The sequence below is a fragment of the Pongo pygmaeus genome, chromosome 8 (genome assembly GCF_028885625.2).
Source record: "Pongo pygmaeus isolate AG05252 chromosome 8, NHGRI_mPonPyg2-v2.0_pri, whole genome shotgun sequence".
Taxonomy (NCBI): domain Eukaryota; kingdom Metazoa; phylum Chordata; class Mammalia; order Primates; family Hominidae; genus Pongo; species Pongo pygmaeus.
This window is the reverse complement of record NC_072381.2, coordinates 33,681,124-33,703,829: the sequence shown is the minus strand read 5'-3', so window position 1 is coordinate 33,703,829 and position 22,706 is coordinate 33,681,124. Positions and strand designations below refer to the sequence as shown.

The window sequence follows — 22,706 nt, the reverse complement described above, 5'->3', positions numbered from 1 at the left end:
CTCTGAGAAAGCTAGGGAAGCAATTTTGTGGTTACTGCTCCTGGCCCTAAGTCAATGGGCTCAAAAAAGTTGGAGATTTTGTACACTGAGTTGTACCTAATGACTATTCTTAGCCCTAGGCACTCCCCTAAAAATGGTGGACAGCCTGTAATGCAGTCAGTTATTGAGACTCATGCTTTAATGAAAAACAACGCAGGGTCCTGATGATCATTTTGCCCAGCAACTAAGAGACGTGGGTAGTGTGCCTTCACAATAAAGCAATAATCTTGTTTAACTTAGGGAGTGAGAGGGGCATATTGTGGAGCATATCACTACAGAATGCCTCCTTAGGAGAATCTTGACAGTGCCCATATTGCCTAAGGAAGTGGAGGAAAGGAGGACGAATGATGTAAACATCTGAAACCCTCTCCTTCCTCAGTTGGGTACTATTTTTGGCTCTGACAGGATTGCCCACCCATGACGTGTTCCCTGCTACTGGAAAACATGTTTGGGCCATCATCTGCAGAGGCTACAATGGCCCCTTGAGGCATTCCACTGTCTCTAAGGTCACTGATGGAGTGAGGACAGTTGTGTTCCCTGCTACTGGAAAACATGTTTGGGCCTTCATCTGCAGAGGCCATAATGGCCCTTGCCCACTCCACTGTCTCTAAGGTCACTGATGGAGTGAGGATAGTAATGACAAGATTTGACCAGACTCAGATCTCTAGTTTCATTTCATAGCCTTTACTAGCTCAATTAAACCTCCTTATAAGATAATGTCAATTAATTTGTGGCACAATTCAGATCTTAACTGACAAATTTCTGGGCATGTAAAAAGCATCTACCACCAAGATAGCAATGTGTGACCAGTGAACAGTGTGACCTAAAAATGGTAATTTGGCACCCATTCCTGGGTGATCTAGTTAAGGGCTCTCCCCAAGAAATATCTGAGTCTAGTTAATCAACAATGGAATCTGAAGTAGGACACTGACGAACTTTTCACCAAGAATCTCCTGGCCAGGTAGTGGGCCATGGGTACCAACACACAGCCCCACTAAATCCAGACTGTGATGACCCCATGACTAATAAAAAGTGCTCTTCCCTTTGCACCTCTCAGTGATACTGAAATCAATCAGAGAACCCTCCACTACTTTTGCTCAAACTTCATGCTCTCGAAAATAAAGAAAATTAAGAGTTAGGCCAAGATCCCTGTGTTACCAGTGGTAATCTGAGAATGTATGGTAAGGTCAGAATTTAAAGGGAAGGTGGGAAGAAATTGCATTTCTAGGGCCATTAGGATACTGGTGCACAGGTGGCTGTGATCCCCACAACCTCTGATACCAGGAACTGGGGAAAAGAAGTAATGCTCTCTGGTTTTGCATCTGAGGACACCACCAAAAGGACCCTTGGTCAAACACTACCATGGGAGTATCCTTTCGGACAACTGCAAAACTCCATTTTATTCCCCTCCCCCACCAAATGTATTGTTGGTATAGATGTATTTTCTATGTGAACCCCCACTTGCATTCATCCCAGTCCCTGACGGAAACTGAGGCATTTAAGGCCATTTTAGTGGGGCATATGGAAGAATGTAAATATCCAGATTAACAGCACCTAGCACCTTTGTTTCCCAGAATAGCTTCCTAGGAAGAAACAGAAATGGCTGTTGTCATTAGTTGAGCTTAATGAAGCAAAAGTTCTCCATGAGACTATTTCTCCATTCAATAACTAAGTAGATCTTGTACACACCCTCAGGTGCATAATGACTCAATTGATTTTGCTGGTCCAATGCTATATTACAGCCCTGGGCACCAAAGACACATGTGACTATAGTTGTCTTACAAGATATTTTCCAAACTGAGGGAACTTGTTTGCAACAACTGACACCTCAAATGCCTTTCCATATCTTTTTTTCACTTAGATGTTCAGTTTAACCTTATATAGAATAAGTTGGAAAACATAACTAATATCCTTCCACAAGGCCACCAAACTGCTCTAATATCTGTCATCAATGCATAATGACCTCTAAATGGCCTGGTCCCAAGGGGAGGACTAGCCTTTCAATATATTGATTATATCATTTAAGTGGACTCAAGCAAGGACATCTCTCAAAAGGACTGTATACTCTAATGACTCACCAGTGGCTCTTAACTGGGCCATTAGTTCAGACAAGATACAGTTACCTAGTACCTGGATAAAATGCCTAGGATTGATTTCTAAGGAGTGACATCTAATTCCAGAGGAGACTGCCAAGCTTTGATCCTTTCTGGTCTAACAAATAAAAACAAGCCCAGGCTAGGTGCAACGGCTCACACCTGCAATGCCAGCACTTTGGGAGGCCAAGGCAGGTGGATCACTTGAGGTCAGGAGTTCGAGACCAGCCTGGCCAACATGGTGAAACCCTGTCTCTACTAAAAATACAAAAATTAGGCAGACGTGGTGGTGCATGCCTATAATCTCAGCTACTTGGGAGGCTGAGGCAGGAAAATCACTTGAGCCTGGGAGGCGGAGGTTGCGGTGAGCCAAGATCAGGCCACTGCACTCCAGTCTGGGCAAGAAAGTGAGACCCTGTCTCGAAAAAAAAAAAACAAGCCCAGCAGTTACTGGAACTGTTTGGATAAATACACTCTCATTTTCCCTATGTGGGATCCTTGATGACATTCATTCATCTATGGGGTTACCAGAAATTCTGTTTCATTTCAGTGGGGCCATGACCAAAAGGATGCCCTAGAGTCCCTTAAACAGGTGTCCTAGGTTACCTTTCCCTAGGTTATTATGATCCCCATTTGCTGTTTTGAGTTGCAGATCCTAGCAATATCTTTGCTGATTGGTGCCTATGGAAGAAGGCCACAGGTGAGAGGTGCCCATTAAGTTTTTGGGCCCATAATTACTTTCAGTTGGCTGAAAGGCACACTACTTTGGAAAAACAATTATACATTTGTTATAAAGCCTTGGGGGATATTGTGTGTCCTGTGGTCATGAAATAATCTAAGGGCCAGAAATCTCTCAACCAAAATGTATCAATATTTTTCACTTTTTTCTTTAATTATGGTAGGGTATTCACATTTTAGTCAAAGTGTAAAACTTCTGTGAACCAAAGCAAAAATACCTTCAGATGAACTTACTTTTAAATAATTTAAAGTTGGATTAAAGACTTAAATGTTAGACCTAAAACCATAAAAACCCTAGAAGAAAACCTAGGCATTACCATTCAGGACATAGGCATGGGCAAGGACTTCATGTCTAAAACACCAAAAGCAATGGCAACAAAAGCCAAAATTGACAAATGGGATCTAATTAAACTCAAGAGCTTCTGCACAGCAAAGGAAACTACCATCAGAGTGAACAGGCAACCTACAAAATGGGAGAAAATTTTCGCAACCTACTTGTCTGACAAAGGGCTAATATCCAGAATCTACAATGAACTCCAACAAATTTACAAGAAAAAAACAAACAACCCCATCAAAAAGTGGGCGAAGGACATGAACAGACACTTCTCAAAAGAAGACATTTATGCAGCCAAAAAACACATGAAAAAATGCTCAACATCACTGGCCATCAGAGAAATGCAAATCAAAACCACAATGAGATACCATCTCACACCAGTTAGAATGGCGATCATTAAAAAGTCAGGAAACAACAGGTGCTGGAGAGGATGTGGAGAAATAGGAACACTTTTACACTGTTGGTGGGACTGTAAACTAGTTCAACCCTTGTGGAAGTCAGTGTGGCGATTCCTCAGGGATCTAGAACTAGAAAGTCCATTTGACCCAGCCATCCCATTACTGGGTATATACCCAAAGGACGATAAATCATGCTGCTATAAAGACACATGCACACGTATGTTTATTGCAGCATTATTCACAATAGCAAAGACTTGGAACCAACCCAAATGTCCAACAATGATAGACTGGATTAAGAAAATGTGGCACATATACACCATGGAATACTATGCAGCCATAAAAAATGATGAGTTCGTGTCCTTTGTAGGGACATGGATGAAATTGGAAATCATCATTCTCAGTAAACTATCGCAAGAACAAAAAACCAAACACCGCATATTCTCACTCATAGGTGGGAACTGAACAATGAAAACACATGGACACAGGAAGGGGAACATCAGACTTCAGGGACTGTTGTGGGGTGGGGGGAGGGGGGAGGGATAGCATTGGGAGATATACCTAATGCTAGATGACGAGTTGGTGGGTGCAGCGCACCAGCATGGCACATGTATACATATGTAACTTACCTGCACGTTGCGCACATGTACCATAGAGCCTAAAGTATAATAATAATAATAGTAATAATAATAAAAAATAAAAAATTAAATAAAATAAAAGAAACTTAAAAAAATAATAATAAAATAAAAAAATAAATAATTTAAAGTTATCTTTACTTTATATACTTACTAGTAATTCTTTGCCCTTTGAGAGTTCTTTGTTCCTTCACTTGCATTTCTGATTTTGACATTGAGTCTTGATGCCTAAGTATAAGATTTTCATCTGGTTCTTCATCAGGAGCTACAGAAAAAGATGTGTTTAGGCCGCTAAATTACAAATAAATCTATTTGAAATCTATAGATTTCAAATTTACAAGTGTACAGTGGCATTTTCTCTCATTTTTGTAAAGTTATGAATAAATTACCATAATGCTATATCTACTACGAAAATGGTGAGAAGAGTTTCAATGGGTGTGTGTTGAAACTATCTCACCATATCAATATTCCTGCACTTTGAATATGTTTTATCTTAGTCTCTGGCTTTCTTAGGTTTTTTATATTTTCAATTAATACATATTCATAGACCAAACAATGAAAATGCATATGCACCAGGTTATTCATTACAGCATAAATGCAAATACTCAAAACCACCTAAATGTACAAGCATAGATCTGTTGAGTAAAGCATATAAACTATGACAATATCAACTATGGGCTATAATGTGGTCCAAAAAACTGTACATACAGTTACAAAAGGAATGAAAAAGATCCCTACAAACTGACTTGGTGATATTTCTATGAAACAATGTTTAGTGGAAAAAAACAAAAGGGAGAATATCTAGTATACTATCTTTTAGCTAAGAAAGAAGAGGAAATTAGAAAAATATGGGGAGATATCTATCTTTATTAAAGAAACACAGGAAGATAAACCAGAAAACAAAGTAGTTTGTTACCAAGTCACTGCAAACACTGCTTGCTGAGTTGCACCCAATGACTACTGTTAACTCTAAATATGTCCCTGGAATGAACAGACAGCCTATGATGACACAATTGTTTGAGATTTATATTAAATTTGAAAGAATAAAGATCTCTCAGGTTCACCTCACCAGTGACCTGAGGAGTTTATAGGAACTTGAAGAGTTTGCTTCTACCATAAAGGAAGTAAGCGTGTTAAGACAGTGTGCGACAGTGGCACCGTGTATAGTGTGTCACAACAGAGCCCCTCGTTCTGAGTGCCCTAAAAGTGTCCAAGGAAGATGAGGAAGGGTGGCAGGGAAAAAAAAAGAGATATGAGCACTAGAGACACTCTCCTTTCTCTATAGGCTATCATTTGTTCTCTGAAAGTTTGGCCCACTCATGATGAGTTCCCTGACACTGCAAGCATTCTCTAGTTACTCAACAATGAAGTCTCAAAGAAGAGACTTCTTTGAGAAGTCTGGCCAGGCAGTAGGGCGTAGGGCCAACACACATAGGGCAGTAGGGCCAGGCAGTAGGGCATAGGGCCAACACACAGCCCCACTAGAGTCAAAATGGTGACAATACCTATAACTAACACAAGTGCTATTTCCTCTACCCATCACAGTGATCTTAAGATGAATCAGAGAACATGGTCTGTGTTTCCCAGAAGTCTCAGCTTTCAAAACAAAACAAAATTAGGGGTTAGGCCAACGTCCCTATTTCCACAGTGGCACCTGAGGATGTATACCAAGTCAGAGTTCAAAGAGGTCATAGTGTAGAACAGCATAACTCACATCATTTGAATACTAGTTTACCAATGATTTATCTCCACAATCTCTGACACCAGGATGAGGGTAAAACAGATAATGCTATATGGTGTGAGGTCTGAAGCCACCAAAAACATGACCCTTACCCAAACACAACTATGGGTGGGTCCCACTGGGCCACTACAAACCTCCATTTTTATGACTCCCTCTACTGAATATATTATTGATATAGATGTATTTTCTGTGTGAATCCCCAATCACATCAGCCTCAAGCCCTAAGGGGAACTACTGCAGTTAAGGTCATTTTAGTGAAGCATGTGGAAGACTATAAACTTACTAAACCACAAGTGTCTAGAGATTGGTCTCCAAAAATTACCTGAGGGAGAAATAGAAATCACTGCCCTTATTGCTCAGCTCTTCATGATCATGAAGCCAAAGATGTTCATGAGACTATTTATCCATGCAATAACTAAGTTGGCCTGTGTGTATCACCTTGGATGCCTATAAACTCCATTGATTATGGGAAGCTTAATGCTATGGTACTTCTTAGAACACTGATATGACCTGACATTGTGACTGTCCATAAAGGTAATTACCCAAGCTGAGGGAAGTAGGTATAAGGCAATTGACATAGCAAATGCCCTTTTCAGCATTCCTGTCCACACAGATGATCAGGAACAGTTTGTCTTATACGGGACAGGTTGCAATACATCTTTAAAATCCCTCCACAAAACCATGATCTGGAAACAGTTCTGTTCCTATTAACCTTCCACGACATTGATGACTCCCTACTGGTAGGCCCAGGCAAGTCCACTACCCAGCAAGGACTGGATGTTGTATTGGCCCACATGCAGCAACATGGCTGGGCCATTAATACATAAAAAGTACAAAGACCTTGTTACCCAAGAGGAATTCCTGGGAGTAAACTAGAAAGGGGAAACATGTCTCACTCCTGAGGAAGTAACTGCCAAACTATGGTCCCTCTCTATTGCAACAAATACACAAGAGGCCAAGCAATTTGTGAACCTATTCTGCTACTGGCAGTTCCCTTGATGGAATCCTGATTGCAATCATTTTAAAGTTACCAAAAAGGCCTCTACCTTGGAGCAGGCCCCAACCAACAGAATGCCCTGGAGTCCATCCAACAGGCCTCCTACGCCACTGTTCCCCTTAGCTCCTCTGAACTTTATTTGAGTTACAGGTCTCGGCAAACTTTCTGTTCACTGATTGATGCCAAACGGAAACAGTTTACTGAACAGGTCAGTGGAATAAACTGGGCTTTTGGACCTGTAACTTCCTAGAGTTGGATAAAAGGTACACACTCTTTGAAAGACAATTATTGGCCTGCTATTGTCCTTGGTGAATACTGAGCACATGATCATGGCTACAAAATACCGTTACAACCAGAAATACTAACTACAAGTAATAAATACTCTAGCTTTTGTTCTCTAGTTATCTTATGGTATTCATACTTTAGGTTCAAGGTAAAATTTCTGTAAATTCAAGATTCATGAACTGAAGAAAAATACCTTTGCTGTAACTAATTTAAAATAATGTAAAGTTATGTGTAATTTTTATACTTACTGGTGAGTGGTTGCTCTGTAGAATTTTCTTGTTTCTTTACTCGCAATTTGGTTTTTGACAATGATTCTTGATGCTCAACTACAAGCCTTTCATTTGGTACTTCATTATGAGCTACATAAAGAAAATACATTTATTCCACTAAATAGAAAAATTGATCTGTTGTGAAATTTCTGTATTTCAAATTTATAAAACATTTACATGAGCATTCTCTGTCACTTCTACAAAGTTATAACTAAATTACAATAATAATAGATTTGATGAGAAAATGCTGAAAAGAATTTTAATGGCTGTATGTTGATGCTTTCTCACTTTATAAACATTTCTAGGAATCATATATAGTTAGTCTATTTTTTCCTAGGTTATTTATATTGTATAGATCATCTAGATGTCACAAACCAAACAATAAAAATATATATGTACAAGTTCATCATTATGGCATTATTTGTAATTACAAAATACTCAAAACCACATAAATGTTCAAGCATTGGATATCGGTTGAATAAGCCAATGTATATACCATAAAGTTCTAGGGGTGTCCAAGGGAGAGAATACAGTCATGGATTCTTAGTTTCTGCTTCTGGTTGAGCCAGTAAAGCCCCTTTCTCATTCCTCTTTTCCGCTTATCACTAGAGACAGAAACTAAAAACCATGGCTTTGGGCTGCTAAAAGCCTAAAACAAAACAGACCAGAATGACAACAACAACAAAATAAGGCAGGTTGGACAAGCTTGCTATAAACTATAGTATAATGAAAGTTATGGTTAATAATGTGGTACAATAGCTATACATAGAGTTGTAAAAGCAATTTAAAAAAATCTCTATAAACTGACCTGTAGGGATTTCCAGGAGATAATGTTAAGTGAAAAAAAAAAAAAAAATCCAAAAAAGAGAAAACTTGTATGCCACCGTTAGGCAAGGAAGAAGGATTAAAAAAAAAAGAAAGAAAGGAAATTAGAAAGATACTTAGCTTTACAAAATGAAACAGGTGAAATGTAGGAATACAATATAGTTTATTACCTACAAGATGAAGGAGGGTGAACTAGGGAAGGAATGGAACTTCTCTAAGTATATCTTGCATATTTTTTACTTTTGGAATCAGTTTCAGGTTTCATATATCTCAAAAAAACAAAATTAAATCACAAAAGATAAGAAGAAACTAAAACTGAAAGCAAACTTAGTGAACCTATTAAAGGGAAAAAAGAACTCATACAGGTAAATCATCAATACAATATTTAACATATGCCCTAATACTTGGGCAAGTGTGTGGAGAAGAGACAGTACACACATCACAAAATATTTTCAGTAGGTTTGTTTTTCTAGAAGTATGTGCTAAGCAATTCTAAAATAATTTTGGAACTGCAATACAATCTAGATTTTAAGACCAACATGGCTGACTAGAAGCAGCTAGTGTGAACTGCTTTCACAGGAGAGAAGACAGAGTGGCAAGTAAACTTACAAATTTATAAGTGGCAAGTGGCTCTTCAACTGGATCATCCAGGAGGCCACCTTGGGATTCATCAAGGAAGTAGTGGTGACCCATGGAGAGCAGAGAGGAGTGAGACAGGACAGCTACCTGCCTGGGATTGGCACAGAGCCAAGGAAGGCTCCCCACCGTGGGGAAAGAGTGAGTGCTTGAGAGTCCCTGGGGACACATACCTCTGCCATGAACCTTTGCAAACCTAGGCACAAGAGATCCTGCCCAACCCTACTCTCTGGGGCCCCCAGACTGACACAGAAAGCTGCATGGAGTCTCGGCAGAGCCGCTATTCAGGCCCATGTGGAGCTCCAAGGGCTTTGGATTCCTGAGCATCCTGGGACCAGCTGCCATAGCTCTGCCAAGAAGGGAGGCAGGGATCTCCCATGCGCCCCAGGATAAGGGCCCCATCTAGGATACTGAAATGTGGACAGACTGTAGGCCTCACCTCTGGGGCACCTTGCCAAGCAAAGCCAACCAGCCTAAGTCCCCAGCACAGCCACCCACCTCACCCCCAACCCCCAACCTGATCACTTGGGCTGGCTGCAGCTCTGCATTTCTCGGAGGCAGAGATTCCAGAGGTAACACAATAGGCCCACAGCTTTTGCCACTGCCATAGTCCCCCCAGTCCCCATTGCCCTGAGGCTAGGGAGAGAGTATAGAGCTCAAAAGCTATCTCGTGCCTCCAACATGTGACACGTGCCTTAAAGAAAAACAGCCACACTGTTTTTCATGCAGGTCCCAGGCCTTGCTACTCCTTACTAAGCAGGGCCTTCCGACCTTGCTCTCAATGCAGCCACCCTACTTCTGCCTGATCACTTCCGTCTGTGGCAACTCTGTGTTTCTCTGGGGTGGAATTCCCATTGGCAACTGGCAACCAGCCCCTCTGCCATTGCTGCTGCAGCAGTACTCACCAGCAAGGTGAAAGATCTCTACAATGAGAATTACAAAGCACTGCTAAAAGAAATCAGAGATGACACAAAGAAGTGGAAAAACATTCCGTGCTCACAGACAGGAAGAATCAATATTGCTAAAATTGCCATACTACTCAAAGCAATTTACATATTCTATGCTATTCCTATCAAACTACAGAATAAGAAAAACCTATTCTAAAATTCATATGGAGCAACAAAGAGCCCAAATAGCCAAAGCAATCTTCAGCAAAAAGAACAAAGCCCAAGATAGCACACTGCAGAATTTCAAACTACTCTACAAGGTTACAGTAACCAAAACAGCATGGTAGTGGTATAAAAACATACACATAGACCAAGGAAACAGGTTAGAGAACTCAGGAATAAAGCCACACACCTACAACTATCTGATCTTTGACAAAGCTGGCAAACCAAGCAACAGGGAAAGGACTTTCTATTCAGTAAGTTGTGCTAGGATAACAGGCTAGCCACATGCAGTAGATTGAAATTGGACCACTTCCTTTCACCACATAAAAAAATAAACTCAAGATGAATTAAAGACTTAAAAGTAAAACTCACTCAAAAATATAAAACTCTGAAAATTAACCTAGGGAATATCATTCTGGACGTAGAACTTGGCAAAGATATCATGAGAAAGATGCCAAAAGCCACTGCAATAAAAACAAAAATTAACAAATAGGATCTAATTAAACTAAAGAGCTTCTGCAGAGCAAAAGAAACTATCAATACAGCCAATAGACAACCTACAGAATAGGAGAAAATATTCTCAAACTATGCGTCTAACAAAGGTGTAATATCCAGAATCTATAAGGAATTTAAACTAATCAACAAGCAAAAACCAAAAAACCCCATTAAAAATGGGCAAAGGACATGAACAGACACTTACCAAAAGAAGATATACATGCTGCCAACAAGCATAAGAAAAACGCTTAACATCACTAATCATTAGAGAAATGCAAATCAAAACCACAATGGGATACCATCTCACACCAGTCAGAATGGCTACTACTAAAAAGTCAGAAATAAGAGATGCTGGTGAGGTTGTAGAGAAAAAGGAAGGCTTATACATTGCTGATGGGAATGTAAATAAGTTCAGCCACTGTGGAAAACAGTTTGGAAATTTCTCAAAGAACTTAGAACTACCATTTGATCCAGCAACCCCATTACTGGGAATAACCCCAAAAGAATATAAATCACTTTACCATAAAGACACATGCATGTGCATGTTCATCACAGCACTATTCACAGTAGCAAAGACAGAATCAACCTAGATGCCTGCTCATCAACAGTGGACTGAATAAAGAAAATGTGGTACATATACACCATAAATTGTATCCTTTGCAGCAACATGGATAAGGCTGGAAGGAAATTATCCTAAGGAAATTAACACAGGCACAGAAAACCAAATACCACACGTTCTCTCTTGTAAGTGGGTACACTTAAACATTGAGTACACATGGACATAAAGGGGAAAAATAGACACCAGGGCTTACTTGAGGGTGGAGGGTAGGAAGAGTGTGAGGACTGAAAAACTACCTATTGGGTACTATGCTCTTTACCTTGGAGACAAAATCCTTTGTACATCGAACTCCAGCAATACACAATATAGTCATGTAATAAACCTGCAACTGTACCACTTGAACCTAAAATAAAAGTTAAAAAATAATAATGATGCTGATACAATTGAGTAATTGTGTTGTGGACTAGTCAGGATTCACACAGTAGAAGAGAGAATATACATATATGAAATGGAGAAAGACAAGAACAACCTCTGAGAAAATGAACTGGAATTTAAGGTGTCCAAGAGATTTGCCACGAATTCTAAATATGACTTTACAGGTATATATCCATGTTTATATGCACATGTGTATGTATGCAGACATGTGTATGAAGCCTGTGTGTGTGTATACATTATATATACACACACATATATATACATTATATATATATATATAAATACACTGAAGAATCCAACTTCAGGCCAGCCCTGCTTTTGTGTGATCTTGCAGGTCCAATCATGGACAGTTACAAAGGCATTACCTGGCAATTATCATAGAGATTACCAACACAAAAGAGACTTGAGGTAAGATTTGTGTACTGCATGCATAGTAGGTAGTTGCAGTCTTGAATCAACTCCTCTCCCCTTGGCCAACCAGGCTCTTGGGCTTATAACATTTTTAGTCTAGTCGCCTTAAGTTGAAAACCTCTTTATAGGGGAAGGTGGGGGCTTGACTGTATTGTTCAGACAGTAGCTGTATTGTGACAAACAATGACTGTATTGTTCAGTCACTGCCTTTGCCCAGACCACCTATGGTGTGAGGTAGTGAGGTAGAAGAAATCCTTAAAGAAACTTTTCTCAGTTCTGACTCAGTGTTCTGGACTTAACCAATCCTAGCCTTCCCCACCACTACCTCCCACAGATACAGGTCCAGTCAATTGGCCCACCACAAAATTCAGATGTTAACTGACAAATTACTAGGCTGAAATAGCAGCTACTTCCAGCACAGCAATTACTTACTAGCTGAGAGAGTGATGAAAAAAAATAGTAACTGAGGACTAATTCCTGGAAAATCAGAGCAAAGGCTTTCTCGAAGAGATCTTTTGTTACTGAAAATGGAATCTCAAAGGTGGAGACTGATGGGGCTCTCCATGAAAGCACTCAGGGACATGTAGTAACCAAGGAGTGCTCATTGACTAGAGTACACATTGTAATAGTTCCTATGACTAAAACAAGTGTTATCACTCAGCTTCTTCCAGTGAATCTTTAAATGAGTCAGAGAGCCTGGTGAAATTTACCCCAAATTCTCTCAGTTTTCAAAAATGAACAAAAACTTGGAGTAGATCAGGTCCTTATGTCCCCATTACCCAAGGACCTCTGCTAAGAAAAGTAATGAATTGGGAGATGGGAAAGAAGTACATTTTTTAAGCATTTTGAATAGTGGTGTCAAGATGACTGTGATCTTGACAACCCTTGACGCCAAGATGACAGGCAAATAGATAATGCTGTCTGGTTTTGGGTCTGAGGCCAACATCAAGAGGACCTTTACCCAGATAAGAAAATATGTGTGTCCCCAGGGCGGGGAACATCATATAGTGGGGCCTTTCGTGGGGAGGGACAGCATTAGGAGAAATAGCTAATGTAAATGATGAGTTGATGGGTGCAGCAAACCAACACGGCACATGTATACCTATGTAACAAACTTGCATGTTGTGCACATGTACTCTAGAACTTAAAGTATAATAAATTAAAAAAAAAGAAAGAACATATTTGTGTCCCTATGGGCCAACATAAACTTTCATTGGTATGGACTCAACTAATGAAGGTCTTATGAATATAGATATATTATCTATGTGCAATCCCACTGACTTATCCAAGGCCTCATGGAAGGCTTATTTCCTTATTATTCCTTAACTTATTGCTGCAGTCAGAACCATTTCAGCAGGGCACAGGAAGACTGTGAACCTGCCCAATGTCCTATACTTAGCACCTCTGTCTCCCAAAATCTGTCTAGGAATAAAAAAGAAACAATGCCTTCTTTGCTGAAGTTAACACAGAGAAAGTCTCCTTGAGATTATATCCCCATTCAATAACTCAGTACATCTAAGTGTAGGGCCTTGGATCAATAAAAGATTTTCAATTGATTTTGGCTGTTCAATCCATACAACAGCTCTTTGGCCTTTTTCAGTGGTATCTGACATTGTAAACATAATAGAAGCTATTGTCTAGAGTGTGAAAACTTACGTAACAATTAACACTGCACATGCCCCATTCAGTATCTATCTACACAGAGATGATTAGGATCAGTTTACCCTTGTATGGAGTGGATAAAATTGACCACTAATATACTTAATTCCCTATCTGTCATCAATGCATAAACCATAACATAGAAAAGGTCTCACTAGCCTTCTAATCCGTTCATGACACCATCCCAAACATGAAACCCCCCAAATAGGACTGCATGCTCTGTTGATGCACAGGTGATAACTGTCTAAAGCATTATTACAAAGTACAAGTACCCAGTACCCAAGTGTAATTCCTGAGCATTATCTGTAAGGGGAATGTCTTATTCCATGTGATAATACTGGCTCTGGCTCTCTCTGATCAAACAATTAAAAAGAAGATTAATGAGACTATTCGACCACTTACACTTTTGTATTGCCCATGTGGCAATCTTAATGCCATCCAACTATGGGGTTACAAGAAAGTTGTTTCCTTTAAATGTGCCACGATCAGGAGGATGGCCTGGAGGTCCTCCAACAAGCAACCCAAACAGCACTACCCCTGGGCCACTCTGATATCCATTTACTGTTTGAGTAAGAGGTCTTCTGTTTGCCAATTGGAGGTTATGGCAGAAGGACACTGCCACAGGTCAGAGGAATCTATTGGGCTTTTGAACCTGTCATTTTCAGAAATACTTGAAAAGTATATACCCTTTAAGAGACAATTATTGGCCTTTTATTGGGCTTTGGTGAATACTGAGCACACAACCCATGCTTGTGAAATAGTCTCAAGACAAGAAATCCCAACCAAAATTATCAATACCTTTGTTTTCTAATTATCTTAGAGTATACATGCTTTAGGCCAAAGTTAAAAATTTCTATGAAACATATGCCCAAATACATATTCATGAATCAAAAAAAATTTCTGATAAGTTGAACTTAAAATAAATTAAAATAGGGGGATTGATGTAAGTAAGATCGTGGAATAGGACGCTCAGCCTTCATTCTTCCACAAAAATGAAGACTTAACAACCTGACTAGGATAAAATTACCTTTATGAGACCTCTGGAATTCAAATGAGAGGCTACAGCACAGCAGTGGAACACAGAAACAAGGCAAAAGGGCAATTAAAGGATAATAAGAACAGTTTCATCTCTACTCATGTCACACCTCCCCCAAGCTGTCACAGCACACTGCCAAGAGAGATCTCCTGGGCTTTTCAGTTTTCCTGTGGGGAATAAAGTGAGCACTGGACTTTTCCCAGCCTGTTATGGTATAACCTGAGAGGCCTACTTATATTGCACCACAATCAAAACACTCAGGGAATCAGCATGGCTAGATCACCTGAAGGTAGCTAAAAACCAAAAAAACAGGCAGGAAGGGGGGTGGTCAGAAGCTCTCAAGAAACAGTATGGACCCAATAGCTGACATACAAATCACAGCAGCAGGCTTGCCCACAAACCCTAAAAGCCAGCACTCCTGTGGACCCTGACAGCTGACCTGCCCATGAACCCTGTTAATGGACCCACACAAACTCTGGCTGGGCTGTCTAGTGAAGGGCCAAAGCTAGCATGTAAAGATGCTTCTCTAAATGCACGTACATCAATGAAAATACAAGGATCATGAAGAATCAGGGCAATACAACCCCACCAAAGTAACAAAATATAGCTCAAATAAGAGATTCTTAAAAATGGAGATCTATGACCTTCCTGACAAAGACATAAAAATAATGGCCTTAAACAAGCTCAGTGAACTAAAATAGAACACAGATAGACAACCAAATAAAATTAGGGAAACAACACATGAACAAAAAATGAGAGGTTCAACAAAGACTTACCAACCATAAAAATGTAAACCAAACAGAAAGTCTGGAACAGAGGAACACAATGAATAAACTGAAAAATTTCATAGACAGCCTCAAAAGCAGACTTTATCAAGCAGAAGAAAATAACAAAGAAACAAACTCTAAGACAGGTCCTCTGAAATTTCTCATTACGAGAAACAAAAATAAAAATAATGAAAAAGAGTGAAGAAATCCTACAAGATGTATGGGATACCATCATGTGAACCAATATATGCATATGGAAGTCCAAGAAGAAAGAGAGGGAAAATGGCAGAAGGCTTATTTAAAGAAATAATGGATACAGTTTTTTCAAATCTGAGGAGGAAAATGTACTTCCAGATACATGAAACACAAAGGATCCTAAATAGGTTGAATCTTAAGAAGTTTACAGTGAGACACATTAAATTGTCAAAACTCAAAGAAAATTTTGAAAATGGAAAGAAAAAAATGACATCACATACAAGATAAACCCATAAAACTATCAATAAGCTTTTCAGCAGAAACCTTGCAGGCCAGGAGAGAATGAAATAATATATTCAAAGTACTGAATGAAATAATCGTCAACCAAGAGTACTACACCCAGAAAAATTGTGCTTTAAAAGTTAAGCGTAGATACTTTTCCAGACAAACAAAAATTTAGGGAGTTAATCAACACTAGACTAGCCTTAGAAGGAGTGATAAAGGGAATTCTTAAAGTTGAAATGAAAGGATGCTCAACAGTAACACCAAAGTGTATGAAAGTATAAATATCACTAGCAAGTAAATATACTGATAATCAAAAAATAATGTAATAAGGTAATAGTGGTACATGAATCATTTTAACTCTAGTATAAAAGTCAAAAGCAAAAGTATTAAGGATAACTATAATCACAAAAATTGGTTAATGGATACAGAATATAAAGTAATTTTTGACCTCAATAACATAAAATGGGGGTGGAATAAAAACATAAAATTTTTGTATACAATTGAAGTTAAGTTGTTAACAATTTAAAATAGACCATTTTCACCGTATTTTACTCAAACCTCATGGTAATCATAAAGAAAAACCTATATCAGACACAAAAAAGATGAAAAGAAAATAAAGTATATCAATATAAAAAGTCATCAAATCACAAAGGAAAACAGAAAGAGAGGAAGATAGGGCACAGCTCTAAAACAGACAGAAAACAATATAATTGCAACAATAAGTCTTTACCTAGCAATAATAATTTTAAATATAAATAGGTTAAACTTACCATTTAAAAGATACACAGAAGCTGAAAGGATGAGAAAAGCAAGATCCAACTATATGCTATCTGCAAGAGACTTGCTTTAGAGTTAAGGACAAACTGAACTAAAAGTGAGGGGCCTAAACACTAAAAGGGAAGGAGAGGAAAAGATATCCCATGCAAATGGTATCAAAAGGAGAGCAGAAGTGGCTGTACTTAGATAACTAAGATGTCAAGAGACAAAAAAAGGTCACCACACAAAAATAAAAGGGTCAATTCACCATAAAAATGGGCGACAGAGCGAGGTTCCATCTCAAAAATATATATATGTATATAACAATGATAAATATACCTGTGTCCAACATCAGAGCACATAAATACATAAGAAAAATAATAATAGGTATGAAGAGAGAGACTTCAATACTCCACTTTCAAAAATGGATAGAACATCCAAACAGAAAATCAATAAACAACAGATCTGAACAACACTATAGACCAAATGGACCTAACAGTCATTTAAAGAACATTCCATCCAAAAGCAGCAGAATACACACAATTCTCCTACACCTTGAGATATTTACAGGATAAAACACATGCTATATCACAAAACAAGTCTTAAACATTTAAGAAAATTAAAACCATTACAAGATTATTTTCCAGTCACAATGGTATGAAACTAGAAATCAGTAATGAAAGAAAAATGGAAAAAAATCACAAATACATGAAAATTAAACAACAAATTTTGAACAACCATTGGATCAAGGAAGAAATCAAAAGGGAAATTAGAAACTATCTTGAGATTTTAAAAAATCCACAAAACTAAAATATACCAAAACTTACAGCAGGATGCAGCAAAAGCAGTACCATAAGGAAAGTTGGTAATCACTATAAAAAATATTTCAAATGAACAACCTAACTTTACACTTCAAGGAAAAAGAAAAATAAGAAACTAAAGCCAAAGTTCACAGAAAAAAAAATAAAATTAGAACATAAATAAATAAAATAGGTAACAAAAATATAGAAAAAATTGATGAAAATGTGAGTTCAGTTTTTGAAAAGATAAAGAAAATTGACATACTATTAGCTAGATTAAAAAGAGAAGACTCAAATAAATAAAACTAGATGAAAGAGGAGACACTATAACTGATGCCATGGAAATGAGAAAAGATCACAAATGACTATTATGAACAATTTATGGACCACCCAACTGGACAACACAGAAGAAATGGTTAAATTCCTAGAACCTACCAATAACCTACCAAGACTGAATCAAGAAAAAATGGAAAACTTGAAAAGGTCAATAGTAAATAAGAAGACTGATTCATGGTTTTCATGTTGGGAGATTCTGGTTACTGGTTCAGTCTCACTATTTGTTATTGATTTTTTAATGTAGAAAACCCTAAACTACACGCACACTCACACACACACACACACACACGCGCGCGCGCACACAATGGTTAGAACTAATAAATTCAGTAAATATAAAATTATATAAAATTAACATACACAAATTGGTTTTGTTTTAATATACTAACAACGAACTATCCAAAAAGGAATTCAAAATCAATGCTACTTACAATCACATCAAAAAGGAAAAAATACTTAGCAATAAACTTATTCAAAAGGCAAAAGGCTTGTACACTGAAAACGATAAAATATTGCTGAAAGAAATTAAAATGGAAAGACATCTTTTGTTAAAAATGGAAAAATTAATACTGTTAAAATGCCCATACTACCCAAAGTGATGTACAATTCCTATCAAAATACCAATGGCACACTTTTACAGAAATTGACATAACAATTCTAAAATTCATATGGAACCAAAAAACCCAAATAGTCAAAGCAATCTGGAGCAAGAAAAAAAAAAACTGGAGGCATCATACTTCCTGATTTTAAAACACATTACAAAGCTTATATTATAGTAAGTCAAAAATATGTACTGACATAAAAGACTTATACACCAATGTAACAGGGAGTCCAGAATTAATCCCTATGCACATATTGTGAACTGATCTTCTGCAAGGGTGGTAAGAATACGCAAAGGGGAAAGCATACTCTCCTCAATAGCATTGGGGAAACAGAGTATCCACATGGAAAAGAATGAAATTAAACCCTTATCTTACACTATACACAAAAAATCAACCTTAGTAAAGTGGCTTAAAAAATAAATAAAGTAGGACAGCACCAAGATGGCAGAGGAGATAGCAACCTTCATCCCTCCTGCTATGAAACAAATATAGACACCTTTCACAAACTACAATAGCCCAGAGAGGTGTCATGGGCACATTAATGAATCTGTAGCAACACAGTGGAGCACAATGTCCAAGTAGAAAGGATCCCTGGTGAGGTCAGCATATCTTAGACACCAGGAGATAGCTAGGAGCAAAGAAGAAAGGTGGAGGCTATGGGCATCAGCCATGCTGCTGGAACCACCATGGTTCCCAATGGCCTGATCCACCCAGGACACTACCATTTCTTTCTACTGAGGTAACCAAGAGCCATCCCCACCAGGAAACCCCAGAAAGGATGATGTGTCTGTACACTCCTCCTCCAAACAAGAATCAGCACTGTTAAGCCACTATTGGGAAAGAAGCCACCACCTCCTCTAACCCCATGTGTGCCCTGACCCAAAACACAAGCCACTCTGCAAGTAACCACATTCCAGACCTGGGTTTTGTGTCTACATTGAACCCACCCACATCTCAGACATTGGGAATTGTTGTCACAGCAAGGTAGTTTGCACTCCAAATCCCAGAGCCACACATTCACTGTGTGTGCCCATGCTCCAGACACTGGTTTAGCCACCATAGAGAGCTGGACTGTGCCCCAACTCCAGAGCAGCTCCAACTGTGTGGATATCAATATTCTCATTCTTAGCTGCCCAGCTATTTCACAGGAATCTGCACCTTGATTCTGTTACCAAGGTGGCAGCAGAGGTGCCTGTGCCCTGGGCATAAGTGCTGTTACTGCCCTGGGTCCCAGAACCATGCTCCCTCCACACATTCCTGTGCTTCACATCTCAGTTCTGCAGCCACTCCATTGGCACCACTAATCAAATACTCATGCCACTACCAATGCAAGCAAGCTGACAAGTCAGACCCAGAACCAAGAGGGATTTTATCAGCAAAAACTTCCCCACTGAGGGAAAAAGAAATCAGAAGAACTTTAACAGTCATTGCCACTGAAGACCCCAATAACCTTTGCCACAATTGCAAACATTCACAGCATTGGCTGCTGAGGATCCTTGAAATCTTTGTCATCACCAACCTCAGTTCCCAGAGCTACACAAAGGTAACACAACTCTCAATCTCATGAGTGCCAGAACTGCAGCAGCCCACCCAGCAAGTGCCCTCACACCCCTGTAGGAGAAGGTCTTTCAACAGCTAAACTAGTCAGAAGAGGCTACAAGAGGTGACTGCTGCACCAGATTTGCAGACATCAATGTAAAGCAAAAAGAAACATGAAAAACTAAAGATACAACATGACCAAAACACCACAATAATCTCCTGAAGCTGATCCTAAAGAAATGCAGATATAAGAACTGCCTCACAAAAAATTCAAGACATTTTTTAGGAGGATCAGACAAGTTAGAAAAAATAGTTATGTGTGTCACTTAATGACAGGGATATGTATTGAAATGTGTCATTAGGCAATTTTATCATTGCATAAACCTACATGGTATAGCCTACTACACACCTAAGTTATATGATATAGTCTACTGCTCCTATGCTATAAAGCTGTACAGTATGTTACTATACTAAATACTGTATTCAATTTGAATACAATGGTAAATATTTGTATATCTAACCAGAAAAATGAGAAAAACATAGCACAAATGTGGTATAAAAGGTTTTAAAACTGATATACCTGTATAGAGTGCTTACCATCAAGGTAGCTTGCAAAACTAAGAGTTACTCTGAGTGAGTCAGTAAGTGAGTGGTAAGTGAATGCGAAGGCCTAGGACATTACTGTACACTACTGTAGACTTAATAAACACTGTACACTTGGGTTGCACTAAATTTTGAATGAATTTTCTTTATTCAATAATAAATTAACCCGAGTTTACTGTAACTTTTTATTTAATAAACTTTTAATGTTTTTTACTTTTTTACTCTTTTGTAATAGCACAGCTTGAAACACACACTGTACAATTGTACCATTTATAGAACTAAAAGCCCACATTAAATAAAAGATCCCAAATAAACAACCTAATGTTACACGACAAGGAACTAAGGAAAATAGAACAAACTAAACCCAAAGTTTATAGAAGGAAGAAAATAATAAAGCTCATGGAAGAAATAAACAAAACAGATACTAGAAAAACAATAGAAGGGAATAAAAAAATAGAAAAGATCAACAAAACTAAGAGTTGGTATTTTGAAATGACAAACAAAATCAACGAATCTTTAATGAAACTAACAAAGAGAAAAGACTCAAAATTAGGAATAAAAGAAGAACTGTCACAACTGATGTTACAGAGATACAAAAGATCATGAGAGACTACTATGAATAATTATATGGCACCAATTTCAATAACCCTGAAGAAATGAATAATTCCAAGACACATGCAACCTACCATGACTAAATCATGAAGAAGAGAAATATGAATAAACTAATAATGAGTAAGGTGATTAAATCACTAATATAAAGTATTCTATTAAAGAAAAGCTAAGGCCTCATGGATACACTGCTAAATTCTACCCAATGTTTTAAGAAGAATTAATGCTAATGCCCCTCAAATTTTTCAAAAAAATAGAAGAAGAGAGATCACTTCCAAACTCACTTTAGGAGGCCAGCATTATTGATACCAAAGCCAGGCAAGGACACTACAAGAAAAGACAATTCAAGGCCAATATCTCTGATGATCATGCAAAACCTCAACAAAATACTAACAAACTAAATTCAACAGCACATTCAAAGAAGAATTCACCATGATCAAGTGTGGTTTATCTCCTGGGTGCAAGGATGGTTCAACATAAAGCAATAAATGTGATACATCACATTAACAGAATAAAGGACAAAAACCACATGATAATCTCAATAGATGCAGAAAAAACATCCATTAAAATTCCAAACCATTTCAAAATAAAAATTTTAAACCAGTTAGGTATAGGAGGATTGTACCTCACCACAATAAAAGCCATTTACAACAAACAAGCCACAGCTAACATTATACTTAATGGTAGTAAGTTGAGAGCGTTTCTTCTAAGACAAGAAACAAGACAAGAATGCTTATTCTCACCACTTCTATTCTACAGAACACTGGCAGCTCCAGGAAAATAAATTATGAAAGAAAAAGAAACAGAAGGCATTCAAATTGGATGGGGGAAGTAAAATTATCTTGGTCAGATAACATAAACCAATATATAGAAAACTCTGATGAACATCGATGCAAAAATCCTCAATAAAATACTGGCAAACCGAATCCAGCAGCACATCAGAAAGCTTATCCACCATGATCAAGTGGGCTTCATCCCTGGGATGCAAGGCTGGTTCAACATACACAAATCAATAAACGTAATCCAGCATATAAACAGAACCAAAGACAAAAACCACATGATTACCTCAATAGATGCAGAAAAGGCCTTCAACAAAATTCAACAGCCCTTCATGCTAAAAACTCTCAATAAATTAGGTATTGATGGGATGTATCCCAAAATAATAAGAGCTATCTATGACAAACCCACAGCCAATATCATACTGAATGGGCAAAAACTGGAACCATTCCCTTTGAAAACTGGCACAAGAGAGGGATGCCCTCTCTCATCACTCCTATTCAACATAGTGTTGGAAGTTCTGGCCACGGCAATCAGGCAGGAGAAGGAAATAAAGGGTATTCAATTAGGAAAAGAGGAAGTCAGATTGTCCCTGTTGGCAGATGACATGATTGTATATCTAGAAAAACCCATCATCTCAGCCCAAAATCTCCTTAAGCTGATAGGCAACTTCAGCAAAGTCTCAGGATACAAAATCAATGTGCAAAAATCACAAGCATTCTTATACACCAATAACAGACAAACAGAGA

General features: G+C 38.2%; 1 protein-coding gene across 49 annotated transcripts in view; it reads right to left on the bottom strand.

Moving 5' to 3' along the window:
* Positions 1-22,706, bottom strand: part of CCDC7 (coiled-coil domain containing 7) — a 434,284-nt gene that overhangs the window by 210,095 nt on the left and 201,483 nt on the right. For all 49 annotated transcript variants that reach the window (XM_054436378.1, XM_054436376.1, XM_054436382.1 and 46 more), the window contains 2 exons: positions 7,506-7,616; positions 4,389-4,499 (listed from right to left, as the gene is read on the bottom strand). In XM_054436378.1, the coding sequence (XP_054292353.1) occupies positions 4,389-4,499; positions 7,506-7,616 (222 nt within the window). The remainder of the gene's footprint in view (positions 1-4,388; positions 4,500-7,505; positions 7,617-22,706) is intronic.